The following is a 16,157-nucleotide window of genomic DNA, read 5'->3' on the forward strand; positions in this document are numbered from 1 at the left end:
ATAATTTTACCTGTTTTGCCTGATAAATGTTTCAGAATTTTGTAATTATTGATCATTAGGTAAACAACTGTACATATAAAATAAACTCATTATCAGATGGAAATATATAAGTTGGTGTATTTAGAATAATATATGATTTTGGATAATATAATATGAAAAAGAGATAGCAAGGAGAGGAAAGTTTCTTTCTAGAACAAAAGAGAAATTAAATCCAATGTCTTCAAAGGAGAAATTCAGGGAAGGGAGCCTGTAGAGAGAAGATAGGCAGCAAGAAAAAGGATGGGTGTCAGGTGAATTTGTTGAGATAGGAAAGAATAATTCATGAAGATGAAGGGGTCTAAAGGCTGTTAAAGGAACAGAAAATCTGTCTAGAGTGAGGCTGGATGGAGCAAGACAACACTGGGGTGGTGATCTCTTTCCACTCAGACACCTGTAATTATAGAAGAGTCAATAAGATGGAAAGTAAAAGTGAGCCGAAGCTATTAAGAGGAAAGATGAAAGCTTCAGAGAGAAATGGAGTTTAGGAAAGACTGCATTTTTTGCATCTTGTGCTGCTCTAATACTGTCACACTTATCCCTGTGAATCAAGGGACTTTTATGATCTGAACAGAGATGGAATTTCCCACGGCTTGCTGCCTCACCCATTGAGAAGTTCCCAGTAGCAGCCCATGCTGATATTCTCTTGGGCAGAGGTAGCAGAGGCAGAGGAATTAGAAAGGGCAACAGCTTGAGTGTGGATTTGAAGTTGAGATTAAATCAAACTCCAAGAATTCTGGCTGGAATCTCCTCCTGACAATTTGGAATTGCTGTTTGTAGTTCGTATTGTACAATAGCTGTCATGCTTCAAGACATTTACATTTTTCTCTATTAACTACTGTTCTGTGTAGCAAGCAATGCATATTCAGTCTATCATCTTATATTTATTTAGCTGCTCTGTACATTGCCTAACTTGGATGCTCATCATTTACTTTCTAATGTGCATAATAAAGCACATCTGATTCCTATTCGTACATCTGGCTTATTTTCATTTAAAAGGTATTATTGCTATCAAGAATGACCTTGTATGGATTACAATCTTTGTATCACTTAAAACACATAATATATTTTATCTACCATTCTTCTTTAGAGAAAATATAATCCCAATGGACTATATTATTTAAACTTTATTAACACTGTTTTCTAACCGTTTATAGGCAGTGCTGGTACGCCTGTCACTTTTAATGAAAACGGAGATGCTCCCGGACGTTATGATATCTTCCAGTATCAAATAACCAACAAAAGTACAGAGTACAAAGTCATCGGACACTGGACCAATCAGCTTCATCTAAAAGCAAGTATCAATGTAAACGTGCATTAATACATATGGTTCTCAATGAGGGATGCTTTCTTTTAAAATACATAACTTCAACCTCTGTAGAAAAAAAACTCCTAATATCTATAAAGATTTAGTGAAATCTTTTCTTTGGCTGTACACTTAGAGAAATTTGCCCTTTTTTGAACTTGCTAGTTCATGTCTTTTGCACACTGTGTGTGTGTGTGTGTGTGTGTGTGTGTGTGAGAGAGAGAGAAAGAGAGAGAGAGAGAGAGAGAGAGAGAGAGAGAGAGAGAGAGAGAGAGAGAGAGAGAGAGAGAGATGGGGTGGGAGTGGCAAAATGTGTAGTGAATTTGTCAAGTCTGGACTTTAACAAAAGTGTACATTACCTTTGCCACATCATATGGTGACACCTAATGGCTATACCTGATGGATGGAAGTAAATCATACTCAATATTTATATTACCTCTTTGAGTTACAACACTAGGGGAAATTGGTGTGTGCAGGGTGATCTTCAGATTATTATGCTGCCTGGTACCTTTGTGTATCTTAGACATCTCAGTCCAAGCACCACGGATTTTATAGCTTTGTAAGTAGCCATATGAGGATAACTTGGAGAACCCTGGCCTAAGCTTCCTAAGCAGGATCCCAGGGTCTTTGGGTGTTGTGAAAGGTAGCTGGACATTTGCGTGCTAGAGAACCGTGCTCCTCCTGAGTCTACAGATCTTTCTGCAGGTGTCTGGCAGGGACCCAGTGAGGTTGACACAAGTGGATGGCAGCAGGGAGGAGTTTCAGCAGGTGTGCCTGGCTAGTGGGCAGCCCAAAAGTACTCCTAGAGGCATTTGTCTTTAGGGACTTGGGCGAGAACCATCAGGTACTTGTACCAACCAATTCTAAAGTGCTCTGGATAAAGAACTTGATGGATAAGGGAGGCTCCGGAAATCGCAGGGAGCAGAGCACTGGATTGGGCATGGCAGGGTAGGGAGGGTTTAAGGTGGAGGGAAATATTGGAGCAGCATCTGTTTACCAATGGGTTAAGAGTTATTTCACATTTTAACAGCTCTTGCTATATCAGGACATGTGGCTTCTTTGGGTATAGAGAGTGTGCCCAGAGGTGTTGGCTAAGAATGGGAACTCATTCATACAGCCTCTCTTCCTCAGAAACATAGGACTGTTTTCAGACATTTAAGTGGCCAAGGAATCACTACAACAGCAGCAATGCTTCCTCTGTAGATATTAAGATGCTTTTAAAATGCTTCTACTAAACTAGGAACATCTTCCATTGTTCTGTTGTTCAAATGTGTAAATAATTCACCCTTTCTTCTAATGAAAAGTGTCTCCTCTTCTTGGTTCTCTAAGCTATGGCAATCCTGTTGGGAGGTGCATAGGCTTTCTTGTGTTTGAACCCATTCAAAAGACATCAGTTAGTATTTTACAAATTTCTATTTCTGTAGGTCCAAATATGTCTCCTGAAGTAATACGTTTTGGCAGCATCTGTCATGGTATTCTCAGCAAAGAAGTAGATAATGAGAAAAAAATAAAACTAGAGTATGATTTATAGTTTCTTTGAAATGACTTCTTGATAATTATCATAGCTCTGCATTCAGCCAGGAAGAGACAGCTCATGTTTCCAACTATTGGAGTATGTAAGACAATGTGTCTACAATTTACTGCATGTAAGTGCTTCATGAAACATACATTGCTATGAATCCAAACTGATTTACTGAAACATGCATAGAAAATTCCATAAGTTGTTAATTACATGAAAATTATTAACTTTTTGTCAAATGTTCATTTGGAAGTAGATTTATGTGAAGTAAAATTATTCAACATGACAAAATTTGACAAGGGTTTAAAGAGGGAAGCTACGTTTCTCTGACTTTTATCAAAGCCAAAATTGCCTATTACATTCTTATGATTAAGGATTCCCATAACAAAATTCAGTGTTTAAGAAATACATGCACTAGTATATAGTAATAAGACACCTAAAATAGTTATTCACAAAGTGCCCACACACACATCTATATGGGTATAATGTATTTATTATAAAACTTCATATTGAATCTCAAGCTGCTCTTTTATGTACATTTAATGATGCATGAAAGTTTTATGTTTACGATCATGTTATCGTTCATAAAATATATCAAAACAATTTGTAAGAATTATTTCTCGTGCATGATTATGATCATTTGTAACTCTACCGTAGTGCTACTTTCACTGAAACTGTGAAAATGCAACTCTCAGAAGAGAACAGTGAATGAGGCTGTGGAGAGAGTTATAAATCATGGATTGAATTTTGGGGACTATTGTTGCAAACAAACTATCCTTGGAAGATGGATCAGATACCTGCCTGGAAAGCTACTGGTTTTTAAAAGTTATGCTTAGATCTTAGGCAAGGCACCAATTTCTTTGCCTGAGTTGCATCATCAGTAAAATGGAAATAGTAATTGCAACTACCTTATATGGTTATAATAAGAATTAAAACAAATAACACAATAAGTGCCTGGCACACAATTACTCCATATCTCATGATTCTATGGGATCAGTGAGAGATGTGACAATAAGTGCTTTGAGTAGGGAAGTGAAGGTCCTTTTAGAAGAAGTACTTGAGTTTGCTTTATAAAGTTCCAAGAATCTTCCATTTAAATGCTAATCTGTTGTCCCCACAGTCAGTTGTTTCTGCCTATCTTTGATATTTGATATTTACCTTAAAAAGTAAACTTTACATAATGTAAACACATTGTTTATTTTTCTATAGTATTTTGTGAATAGAAATTATCACGTAGGCAGTTGTGTGTGTGTGTTTGTGTGTGTATGTGTGTGTATTATTTTTCATGTTTTTATGTTTAAACCATGCAATACTTTCTTAAAACACATTTAAAATTTTATTTTTATTTGACTAATATTATATATAGTACAATGTGGTATTTTGATATATATTTACAATGTGGAATGATTTTAAAGCAGGCTAATGAACAAATCCATCCTCTCTCATACTAGTCATTGTGTGTGTGTGTGTGTGTGTGTGTGTGTGTGGTGAAAACACTTAAAATCTACTCTTTCAGCAATTTTGAAGTACACAACAAAGCATTATTTATTGCAGTCACCATTCTGTGATCAAAGAGTACAACGTTTCAAGCAGACAAGAGGCACAGGCAGCTATTTTTAAAAAGGCTTGTTAAGTTCATTCTGTGCTTGTACAAGTTGCTAGGGGTTGAGACTAGAGGCTGTGGGTCTCTGCTCACAGGGCAGTCCCAGATTAGAAGGGGAGACAGACCCTCAAACCAACAGTTCTCCTGTAGCAAGAAAGGTGTGCTGATGAAGGTGTGGATATAGTTTTGCAGTGGCAGCCTAGGGACAAGTTCCTATGTGGCCTGATGGGAATTATGGTAGGGAGCAAAGCAAGGTACTGAAAGGAAAATTTATTCTCCATATACTTTATTTCTTCTTATTCTATTAAACCAGATTTACAATTGGTTTTATACTCTCAATGTTAGCATTTGCTAACATTTTGTGTTAATGTATTTATTATAAAACTTTGGGTATAATGTATTTATTATAAAATTATTTAAAATTTTTATTTAATTTCAGTAAATGGCTATATTTACCGAACTGAATTTTGCTTGTTTTTAAAGCCAGGGTTGTTGTTGTTGTTTTTGTTGTTGTTTGTTTGTTTGTTTTCTGGGGGTGGCGCTGAATTTAAACATGATTTTACACAAGAGACTATATGGTTAAGCATACTTGAATGCAGCAAATTTGGACTGAATATATTTTAGTAAACTGAATAAATTTTTAAAACCAGCAGATTATTCTTTTTCTCTGGAAAATGTCTAAGGCATTTCATGTCCTCCAAAGCATAGACTTTATTGTTCCAAATATTATTGTCTCTTTTTTCTTTTTATATAAAGGACATATGTTTTTAATTTAGCAATTATAATCAGTTAGTATAATTTATTTTCAGTTAGGTATTCTATTCAGTAATCTTGGTCCACACACGAAGTACGTATTGTCTACCTGAGAGTGAATTTGAACAATTAGGTCTCTATTTTTATATGGTGGAATCTCTCAAGAGACAGGTGGTCCTTATTAGTGATTACAAAACATATTGTAACCTAGAGGTTCAGAATAAACAGAAGAGCCTGAACCGTGAGAAGCACAGCCATATGCTGCTGAGTCCACAGGGAGAAGGTGTATTGAGGTTACTGGATAGGCCAAAAATAACTCAGGGCTCACTTTTTTATACTTTTCAACCAGAGCCGATTTTTCTGGATTATTGTAGGAATGAGACACGCATAAAATGTTATTAGATATGTTTTTTCTTTTTCTTTAGCAAATAATTTTGAGATGAATAAAAATAGTGAAGAACAGTAATTCCACAATTGTGTCTCAACCGCAATTAGTTGGCACAATGTTAATTGGAAGAGTGACAAGTAGGAAAGGGGCTTCCTTGAACTTGATTTAACTTTTTCTTGGGTCATTCCATAGAAGAGTAACTTTTGATGAATTCTAGAATGCTAAGCCTCAGTTTTCCTATCTGCTAAGTAGAATAATAGGCTTATTATAAATATTAAATGAATCATTTTTTTTAATTTTTTATTGGTTGTTCACAACATTACAAAGCTCTTGACATATCATATTTCATACATTAGATTGAAGTGGGTTATGAACCCCCAATTTTACCCCAAATGCAGATTGCAGAATCACGTCGGTTACACATCCACAATTTTACATAATGCCCTATTAGTAATTGTTGTATTCTGCTACCTTTCCTATCCCCTACTATCCCCCCTCCCCTCCCCTCCCAACTTCTCTCTCTACCCCATCTACTGTAGTTCATTTCTCTCCTTGTTTATTTTCCCATTCCCCTCACAACCTCTTATATGTAATTTTGTATAGCAATGAGGGTCTCCCTCCATTTCCATGCAATTTCCCTTTTCTCTCCCTTTCCCTCCCATCTCATGTCTCTGTTTAAAGTTAATCTTTTCTTCCTGCTCTCCCTCCCTACTCTGTTCATAGTTGCTCTCATTATATCAAAGAAGACATTTGGTATTTGTTTTTTAGGGATTGGCTAGCTTCACTAAGCCTAATCTGCTCTAGTGCCATCCATTTCCCTGAAAATTCTATGATTTTGTCATTTTTTATTGCTGCATAGTACTCCATTGTGTATAGATGCCACATTTTTTTTATCCATTCATCTATTGAAGGGCATCTGGGTTGGTTCCACAGTCTAGCTATTGTGAATTGTGCTGCTATGAACATCGATGTGGCAGTATCCCTGTAGCATGCTTTTTTAAGGTCTTCAGGGAATAGTCCGAGAAGGGCAATAGCTGGGTCAAATGGTGGTTCCATTCCCAGCTTTCCCAGGAATCTCCAAACTGCTTTCCAAATTGGCCGCACCAATTTGCAGTCCCACCAGCAATGTACAAGTGTACCCTTTTCTCCACATCCTCGCCAGCACTTGTTGTTGTTTGACTTCATAGTGGCTGCCAATCTTACTGGGGTGAGATGGTATCTTAGTGTGGTTTTGATTTGCATTTCTCTGACTGCTAGAGATGGAGAGCATTTTTTCATGTACTTGTTGATTGATTGTATATCCTCTTCTGAGAAGTGTCTGTTCAGGTCCTTGGCCCATTTGTTGATTGGGTTATTTGTTATCTTATTGTCTAATTTTTTGAGTTCTTTGTATACTCTGGATATTAGGGCTCTATCTGAGGTGTGAGGAGTAAAAATTTGTTCCCAGGATGTAGGCTCCCTATTTACCTCTCTTATTGTTTCTTTTGCTGAGAAAAAACTTTTAAGTTTAATTAAGTCCCATTTGTTGATTCTAGTTGTTAACTCTTGTGCTATGGGTGTCCTATTAAGGAATTTGGAGCCCGACCCCACAATCTGTAGGTCGGAGCCAACTTTTTCTTCTATCAGACGGGATGAAAAAGGCAATATCACAACAGATGCTACAGAAATACAGAAGACAATCAGAAATTATTTTGAAAACCTATATTCCAATAAAATAGAGGATAGTGAAGACATCGATAAATTTCTTAAGTCATATGATTTGCCCAGACTGAGTCAGGAGGATACACACAATCTGAACAGACCAATTTCAATGGATGAAATTGAAGAAACCATCAAAAGACTACCAACCAAGAAAAGTCCAGGACCGGATGGGTATACAGCGGAGTTTTACAAAACCTTTAAAGAAGAATTAATACCAATACTTTTCAAGTTATTTCAGGAAATAGAAAAAGAGGGAGCTCTTCCAAATTCATTCTATGAGGCCAACATCACCCTGATTCCGAAACCAGACAAAGACACCTCAAAGAAAGAAAACTACAGACCAATATCTCTAATGAACCTAGATGCAAAAATCCTCAATAAAATTCTGGCGAATCGAATACAAAAACACATCAAAAAAATAGTGCACCATGATCAAGTAGGATTCATCCCTGGGATGCAAGGATGGTTCAACATACGGAAATCAATAAATGTTATTCACCACATCAATAGACTTAAAGATAAGAACCATATGATCATCTCAATAGATGCAGAGAAAGCATTTGACAAAGTACAGCATCCCTTTATGTTCAAAACATTAGAAAAACTAGGGATAACAGGAACTTACCTTGACATTGTAAAAGCTATCTATGCTAAGCCTCAGGCTAGCATTATTCTGAATGGACAAAAGTTGAAGGCATTCCCTCTAAAATCCGGAACAAGACAGGGATGCCCTTTATCTCCACTTCTATTCAATATAGTTCTCGAAACACTGGCCAGAGCAATTAGACAGACGAAAGAAATTAAAGGCATAAAAATTGGAAAAGAAGAACTTAAATTATCACTATTTGCAGATGACATGATTCTATACCTAGAAGACCCAAAAGGGTCTACAAAGAAACTACTAGAACTAATAAATGAATTCAGCAAAGTGGCAGGATATAAAATCAACACGCATAAATCAAAGGCATTTCTGTATATCAGCGACAAAACTTCTGAAATGGAAATGAGGAAAAACACTCCATTCACAATATCCTCAAAAAAAAATAAAATACTTGGGAATCAACCTAACAAAAGAGGTGAAAGACCTATTCAATGAAAACTACAGAACCCTAAAGAGAGAAATAGAAGAAGATCTTAGAAGATGGAAAAATATACCCTGTTCATGGATAGGCAGAACTAACATCATCAAAATGGCGATATTACCAAAAGTTCTCTATAGATTTAATGCAATGCCAATCAAAATCCCAACGGCATTTCTTGTAGAAATAGATAAAGCAATCATGAAATTCATATGGAAAAATAAAAGACCCAGAATAGCAAAAGCAATTCTAAGCAGAAAGTGTGAATCAGGCGGTATAGCAATACCAGATTTCAAACTATATTATAGAGCAATAGTGACAAAAACAGCATGGTACTGGTACCAAAACAGACGGGTGGACCAATGGTATAAAATAGAGGACACAGAGACTAATCCACAAAGCTACAACTATCTTATATTTGATAAAGGGGCTATAAGCATGCAATGGAGGAAGGATAGCATCTTTAACAAATGGTGTTGGGAAAACTGGAAATCCATATGCAACAAAATGAAACTGAATCCCTTTCTCTCGCCATGCACAAAAGTTAACTCAAAATGGATCAAGGAGCTTGATATTAAATGAATCATAATATAATGGCCAAGAACAAGATCTCAAAGTCCAAAAGATGAATTCTGACCTTCCTTTCATGTGTTGTGTGGCCCCAGTCATGTTGTTTTTACCTTTATTGGTCTCAAATTCTTCATCTGCATAGAAACTTGTCATATCTGCTTCATAGTGTTCTTGATATAAATGAATTGCATCTATAAAGGTCCTGTAACATAGCCTGACACATATTAAGTTTAAAACGAGTATGACAATCATAATTTGGTTCGAATCAGGATATTATTCACTATATGCTCAGTTAGTGCTTACCAAGGGTCTACTTAGGACTTGGAAAGAATGTGGTTAAAATTTAATCATCTTAATGTTTATTCAAAATGTCTGCTAGCTCATAAACAGAAATATAAATAATGACACCAAAATGACTTTTTGAAAAGAATAAATTAGCATCTAATAAACAAAAATACAGCTTTGAAGATTAATCGTCTTCTTACAGGAAAGGAAGGCAAACAAAAGATTTTCAGGATAGAGTACAAAGGCAGGCTAGCTTAGTATTTAAAGTTCTAACAGAATGTAGAGAAAGAGCTCAGGGAACCGACTTTCATACTTGTAGGAAAGGGAGTTATTTTTATATTATTATTTCACACAGTGGACTTTTATACACAGGTAGATGATAAATATATAGATAGATATAGATATAAATATATTTAGAGATAGAGATAGATAGATAATATAAGAAAGTATTTTCAAATGCAAGCAAATCTGCAAACAGGGACACAGAGGCAAAAAGAAAGTGCATGACTCCTAAGTAAACAGGTCTTCCCTCAAACAGTTTCAACTCCATTCAATCAACCACTACCTCAGGACTATGTTGTTATCCTTCATCATATAAAAGCTTTTCCTTTATTAAATTAGTGAATCTAATGATTTTGGCTTAAAACGGTTGACATTTATCCAGAACAGAAATTCCTAAAAAAAATGGGAAACCTGGGGAATTATTTCTTTCTGCATTCCAAACAAGTTGAGGAAGTCCCAGTATAATATATATGTATTTGATTGATCCTCTACTGCAAAAGCCAAACGTGTAATCAGAATTCCATGTGGTAGATACTATATTACAGGTATGGGGTAAAGACTGATTTAATGAAGTGAAATGCTGCTGGAAAGTTTGTTCAAATTTCTGTTTTTTTTTTTTTCCCAAAGCATATAAGTCATAGGACAAACATTTTAAAATATAAAAACACATTTTGGGTTTACTGAATGGGCACAGAAAAGTTATCCTGGTGTAGTCATCTCTTTTTACAGCTATTCTCTATTCAGAACATCAGAGTAAAGACCAAACTTTTCAAATACTGCTTCTACTTGATTTAATATTGATCTACCCATTGGGGGTCCTCTGTGACATGATGGTTACATTATCAAGATATCCAATGACCAAGCCTATGTAATCTAGCCAGATGAAAAACTCAGGGAAGTTCAAAATCATACATGGGAGCAAGGGAATGGATGCATGGAGCCAGGTAAAATTCTATAGGAGTTGGTGTACTGTAACCACTGGTTCTTCTTTCTGTCCACACCATTTGCAGAACTTCCTGTTCTCCAGAGGGCCTTAGAGTTTCTGAGTAGCCTCTTATGATTGAGGAACAGTACCACTGGATGGGCAGAACTATCCTGCCTGTTCAAGGACTTCATAATGCAAATGTAAGTGCAATGATGTGGTTGAACACTGTTGTCTATGCTTTCCATAGGGAGGTGAAACAGATGCCATTTCTTTAGTGAACTAAGGTATCCTGAGATGCTCTAGAGCAGAGGATAATCTGATCAGAGAAAATGTGGGACATGAAGGGAAATGACTCCAAGTTAAATTTTACAGGGTCTCAAAAACCAGGAGAACATGTTTAGTATGTTTTAAGATACAATGAGTTTTTCAAGAGATAGCCCTATCTTCAAACTTTAGGAGGATGTTTCTGGCTGCATAGTTAATATTGGCTGGAGAAAAAGTGGATCCATGAATTTGGTAACTAAGAATTAGCTATAATTAAGAATTAGACTGTAATTAAGAATTAACTTCATTTCTATTTTATCTAATTGTCTGATTCTTTCTCCTTAATCTAGTCATTTTCTTTGTTCTAGCCTTCTTCCATAACTTATTTAAAGGGATTTACTATGGAACATTTATCATAATAGGGAAAAATATGAACAAACAAGTGAGAAAGTGAGGAAGAAGAAATAGATTTAGTGAATTTCAGTTAATAGATTTGATTTTTCTCATCAAGAACAATAACCATAGATTCTTCCAGACTGTTCATTAGAGTAAGTAAAATAATTTATTTTAAGAACATACATAATTATGTATGTTCACATCAGATCTGAATCCAGTTAGTAATTGAGAAGCTAAATTCGGTTATCTAGATCCAGATGGAGGTAGTTTCCTGGGGTAATCTGCTAGTATTAAGGGACTTTGATGGTTTCTTAAGGAAAAATGGGATATTAAAAATTGTTAGTAGTACAAAAATGAGAAAAGAGCTTAGTTGGACAAGTAATAATGAAAATAACTCAGAAAGAAAAAGAAACCTGAAAAAAAAAGATGATAGAGGTCAAATTGGAAAAGACAAATGAAAGAATATAAGATATCTTAAAGAAGAAAGTAATATAAATTAGAAAATGTCTCTTTAAATGAGTTTCAAAGAAGGATAAAGGAAGATGGTCCTTCTAGACTTTTATGAGAATAATAAAGTAATAAAAATAAACATAAATGGTATGTTAATCCTAATTTTAACCTTGTGAGGAGCAAAGTGAGTACAATTGTGCCATGATGAGTAGACTAAGTAGGTTAAATAAGGTCATAAACATAAAATGATACTCTAGAATAGAAAAATAATGGGTAAAGAATATTTTTTTAAGTGGCAGATTTACTAAAATAAATGTGCGCTCTATATCCTAGGGTACTTTTAAAAGCTCAGAGGGCTCTTCAGTGTTATATAAAATATACAAAATACAAAAGAATTATAACTAAGAACTGAAATATTATATGAATAAAGCATGTAGCCCCCAGCTGTAGGTTGAGGTCCTTTACTACTAGTTAGAGCATGAAATTACACAAAACAAAGTTGCTCTACCTCTCAACTGAGCCAAAACTATAATGTGACATGTGACATCTTTCCTCAAGACTGAGGGAAGGGAAACAGCCAGAAGCTGGTATAGTTCCCTATACCATTTCACTGAGGTTAGAGATCCCTTGGCTCCAGGTGAAATTGCAGAAATTTGCAATCCTTTCTTTTTTTCTAAAACATATTCTACATTAAATATAAGGGTTAAACATCCCTTCTGAAAGCTTTGTTCAGTTTGGAATCGATACTTCACTCTTCAGAGAGAGACCCTTGGGAGCTCTGTGATAAATGTGGAAGGTAAAATTGAGAATTAGAAGACTAAGCCTCAGATGGGTTCAAACTCTGTTACTCAATATTTAGAGCTTCAATTTTCATGTTTATAAAATCAGGAATTTGCAATAGTTATTCACTAAAATTTCTTCCAGATCTATTTTTTTCCTAATTGGATATTTTATATATCAAGAGTTAGGTTAGAACGTAATTCTCTGCTTATCTTTTTGTTCAGAATTAAAAGGGATCCTAATATGTTTATGACCTCATTTATCTATGTAGATGGTACTACACCTCATGGTGTTTAAGGATTCAGAGGTCTTCCATTTATGGTTGATAAAATTTGGGGTATTTATTATAAAGAAATATGACTACTCCCAGCCTAAGAAAACTAGAACTAAAATGGAAGAAAACAATAATTGCCGCAGTCTTGGCTGGGCACAACATCAGGAGCCACTCACAGCTTTGTAGATTCAAACAGCAATTCTTTATTCCTGAACTCACACCGGCCTCTACACACCTTCTGGGGAAATCCAAGTTCTGCCCAATTCACCTACTCCATGAGGCTTTCTTTTCCAATACTTTTTTTTTTTCCAAGTTGAAGGGCTTGGTATTTTTAAATTTATTTATTTATTTATTGGTTGTTCACAACATTACAAAGCTCTTGACATATCATATTTCATACATTAGATTGAAGTGGGTTATGAACCCCCAATTTTACCCCAAATGCAGATTGCAGAATCACGTCGGTTACACATCCACAATTTTACATAATGCCCTATTAGTAATTGTTGTATTCTGCTACCTTTCCTATCCCCTACTATCCCCCCTCCCCTCCCCTCCCATCTTCTCTCTCTACCCCATCTACTGTAATTCATTTCTCTCCTTGTTTATTTTCCCATTCCCCTCACAACCTCTTATATGTAATTTTGTATAGCAATGAGGGTCTCCCTTCATTTCCATGCAATTTCCCTTTTCTCTCCCTTTCCCTCCCATGTCATGTCTCTGTTTAATGTTACTCTTTTCTTCCTGCTCTTCCTCCCTGCTCTGTTCATACTTGCTCTCATTATATCAAAGAAGACATTTGGTATTTGTTTTTTAGGGATTGGCTAGCTTCACTAAGCATAATCTGCTCTAGTGCCGTCCATTTCCCTGCAAATTCTATGATTTTGTCATTTTTTATTGCTGCATAGTACTCCATTGTGTATAGATGCCACATTTTTTTTTTATCCATTCATCTATGGAAGGGCATCTGGGTTGGTTCCACAGTCTAGTTATTGTGAATTGTGCTGCTATGAACATCGATGTGGCAGTATCCCTGTAGCATGCTCTTTTAAGGTCTTCAGGGAATAGTCCGAGAAGAGCAATAGCAGTGTCAAATGGTGGTTCCATTCCCATCTTTCCCAGGAATCTCCAAACTGCTTTCAAAATTGGCCCCACCAATTTGCAGTCCCACCAGCGATGTACAAGTGTACGCTTTTCTCCACATCCTCGCCAGCACTTGTTGTTGTTTGACTTCATAGTGGCTGCCAATCTTACTGGAGTGAGATGGTATCTTAGGGTGGTTTTGATTTGCATTTCTCTGACTGCTAGAGATGGTGAGCATTTTTTCATGTACTTGTTGATTGATTGTATATCCTCCTCTGAGAAGTGTCTGTTCAGGTCCTTGGCCCATTTGTTGATTGGGTGATTTGTTATCTTATTGTCTAATTTTTTGAGTTCTTTGTATACTCTGGATATTAGGGCTCTATATGAAGTATGAGGAGTAAAAATTTGTTCCCAGGATGTAGGCTCCCTATTTACCTCTCTTATTGTTTCTCTTGCTGAGAAAAAAACTTTTCGGTTTAAATAAGTCCCATTTGTTGATTCTTGTTATTAACTCTTGTGCCATGGGTGTCCTATTAAGGAATTTGGAGCCTGACCCCACAATCTGTAGATCGGAGCCAACTTTTTCTTCTATCAGACGCAGAGTCTCTGATTTGATATCAAGCTCCTTGATCCATTTTGAGTTAACTTTTGTGCATTGCGAGAGAAAGGGATTCAGTTTCATTTTGTTGCATATGGATTTCCAGTTTTCCCAACACCATTTGTTGAAGATTTTGTCCTTCCTCCATTGCATGCTTTTAGCCCCTTTATCAAATATAAGATAGTTGTAACTTTGTGGATTAGTCTCTGTGTCCTCTATTCTATACTATTGGTCCACCTGCCTGTTTTGGTACCAGTACCATGATTTTTGTCACTATTGCTCTGTAATATAGTTTGAAATCTGGTATCGCTATACCGCCTGATTCACACTTCCTGTCTATCACCACTTCTATTCAATATAGTTCTCGAAACACTGGCCAGAGCAATTAGACAGACAAAAGAAATTAAAGGCATAAAAATTGGAAAAGAAGAACTTAAATTATCACTATTTGCAGATGACATGATTCTATACCTAGAAGACCCAAAAGGGTCTACAAAGAAACTACTAGAACTAATAAATGAATTCAGCAAAGTGGCAGGATATAAAATCAACATGCATAAATCAAAGGCATTTCAGCGACAAAACTTCTGAAACGGAAATGAGGAAAAACACTCCATTCACAATATCCTCAAAAAAAAAATAAAATAAAATACTTGGGAATCAACCTAACAAAAGAGGTGAAAGATTTATACAATGAAAACTACAGAACCCTAAAGAGAGAGATAGAAGAAGATCTTAGAAGATGGAAAAATATACCCTGTTCATGGATAGGCAGAACTAACATCATCAAAATGACGATATTACCAAAAGTTCTCTATAGGTTTAATGCAATGCCAATCAAAATCCCAACGGCATTTCTTGTAGAAACAGATAAAGCAATCATGAAATTCATATGGAAAAATAAAAGTTCCAATATTTTTTGAATCTCACGAGAACTCAACGGGAACTCAAGCAGCAGGAACGCCCTATTCCCAGCAGCAATAATCTTCAACATCCAACTTCCCTAAAACCCATATTGTCTTAAACTGGGAACACCTTAAACTTGTCTTAAACCGGGAACGCCCTAAACCCAAGGAGCGGGATACTTCCTCAAACCTGCAGGATACACCCTAATCCTGGATCCACCCTGGTCCTTGAGCAGGGTCACCTTTCTCAAACACACATGCAATGTCACAGTGAATTTCCAAGGCAAGTCCATTTAACATGGGGTACGCTGGCAAGGAAATTTCGATGCGTCATTCCTACTTGGCAATGGCCCTCAGCAAATAATGACTTAATAATTTAGCTGACAGTTGTTTTTAAAAAATATAAAAATTGTTGCAAGGACTTTGACATTACTTTTGCTCTAACAAAAGCATGATTTCATAACACATTTTTTTTAAATAGGGCTCTGTCATAGGAAAGCTTGATGTCCTATTAGGTATATTGAATTCAAATGAGGATAAGTAGAAATGACTAATGTGATTTGTGAAATACTAATTTATTGGAAAAACACTATTTCGTGAAAATAAAAGGAGAGTTAAGGTCTATATTTGTGAGGAATTAGGGGATGTGATAGCTTAGAGAAGAGCCAGCCACGAATGGGCAATAAAGGTAAGCTCAGCTTATTTTTGTTCTCATAAAAAATAAAATAAAATACAGTGAATTCAGAATTCCCACTGTACCCTCACAGATTTGGTTGCATTCAGCTTATGACATTGAGGCAATCAGTGCACAAGTGTTTATTGCCCTTTTACCTCGAATACTGTAAAGAAGTAAAGAATTTGATTTTTGGAGATGGATGTAGTAGAACACAGGTTTAGTGACCACATCCCAGTTCTGCCTCCTTCATGAACTACCCAGCTATGCTTACCCATTTCTAGAGA

The 16,157-nt window shown here is 35.9% G+C and overlaps 1 protein-coding gene across 2 annotated transcripts in view; it reads left to right on the forward strand.

Annotated features, from left to right (window-relative positions):
- GRM8 (glutamate metabotropic receptor 8) overlaps positions 1-16,157 on the forward strand; it is a 765,391-nt gene that overhangs the window by 623,505 nt on the left and 125,729 nt on the right. For both annotated transcript variants that reach the window (XM_081288466.1, XM_081288467.1), the window contains one exon: positions 1,194-1,330. In XM_081288466.1, the coding sequence (XP_081144592.1) occupies positions 1,194-1,330 (137 nt within the window). The remainder of the gene's footprint in view (positions 1-1,193; positions 1,331-16,157) is intronic.

The sequence above is a fragment of the Spermophilus citellus genome (genome assembly GCF_964194105.1).
Source record: "Spermophilus citellus genome assembly, chromosome: 3".
Taxonomy (NCBI): Eukaryota; Metazoa; Chordata; class Mammalia; order Rodentia; family Sciuridae; genus Spermophilus; species Spermophilus citellus.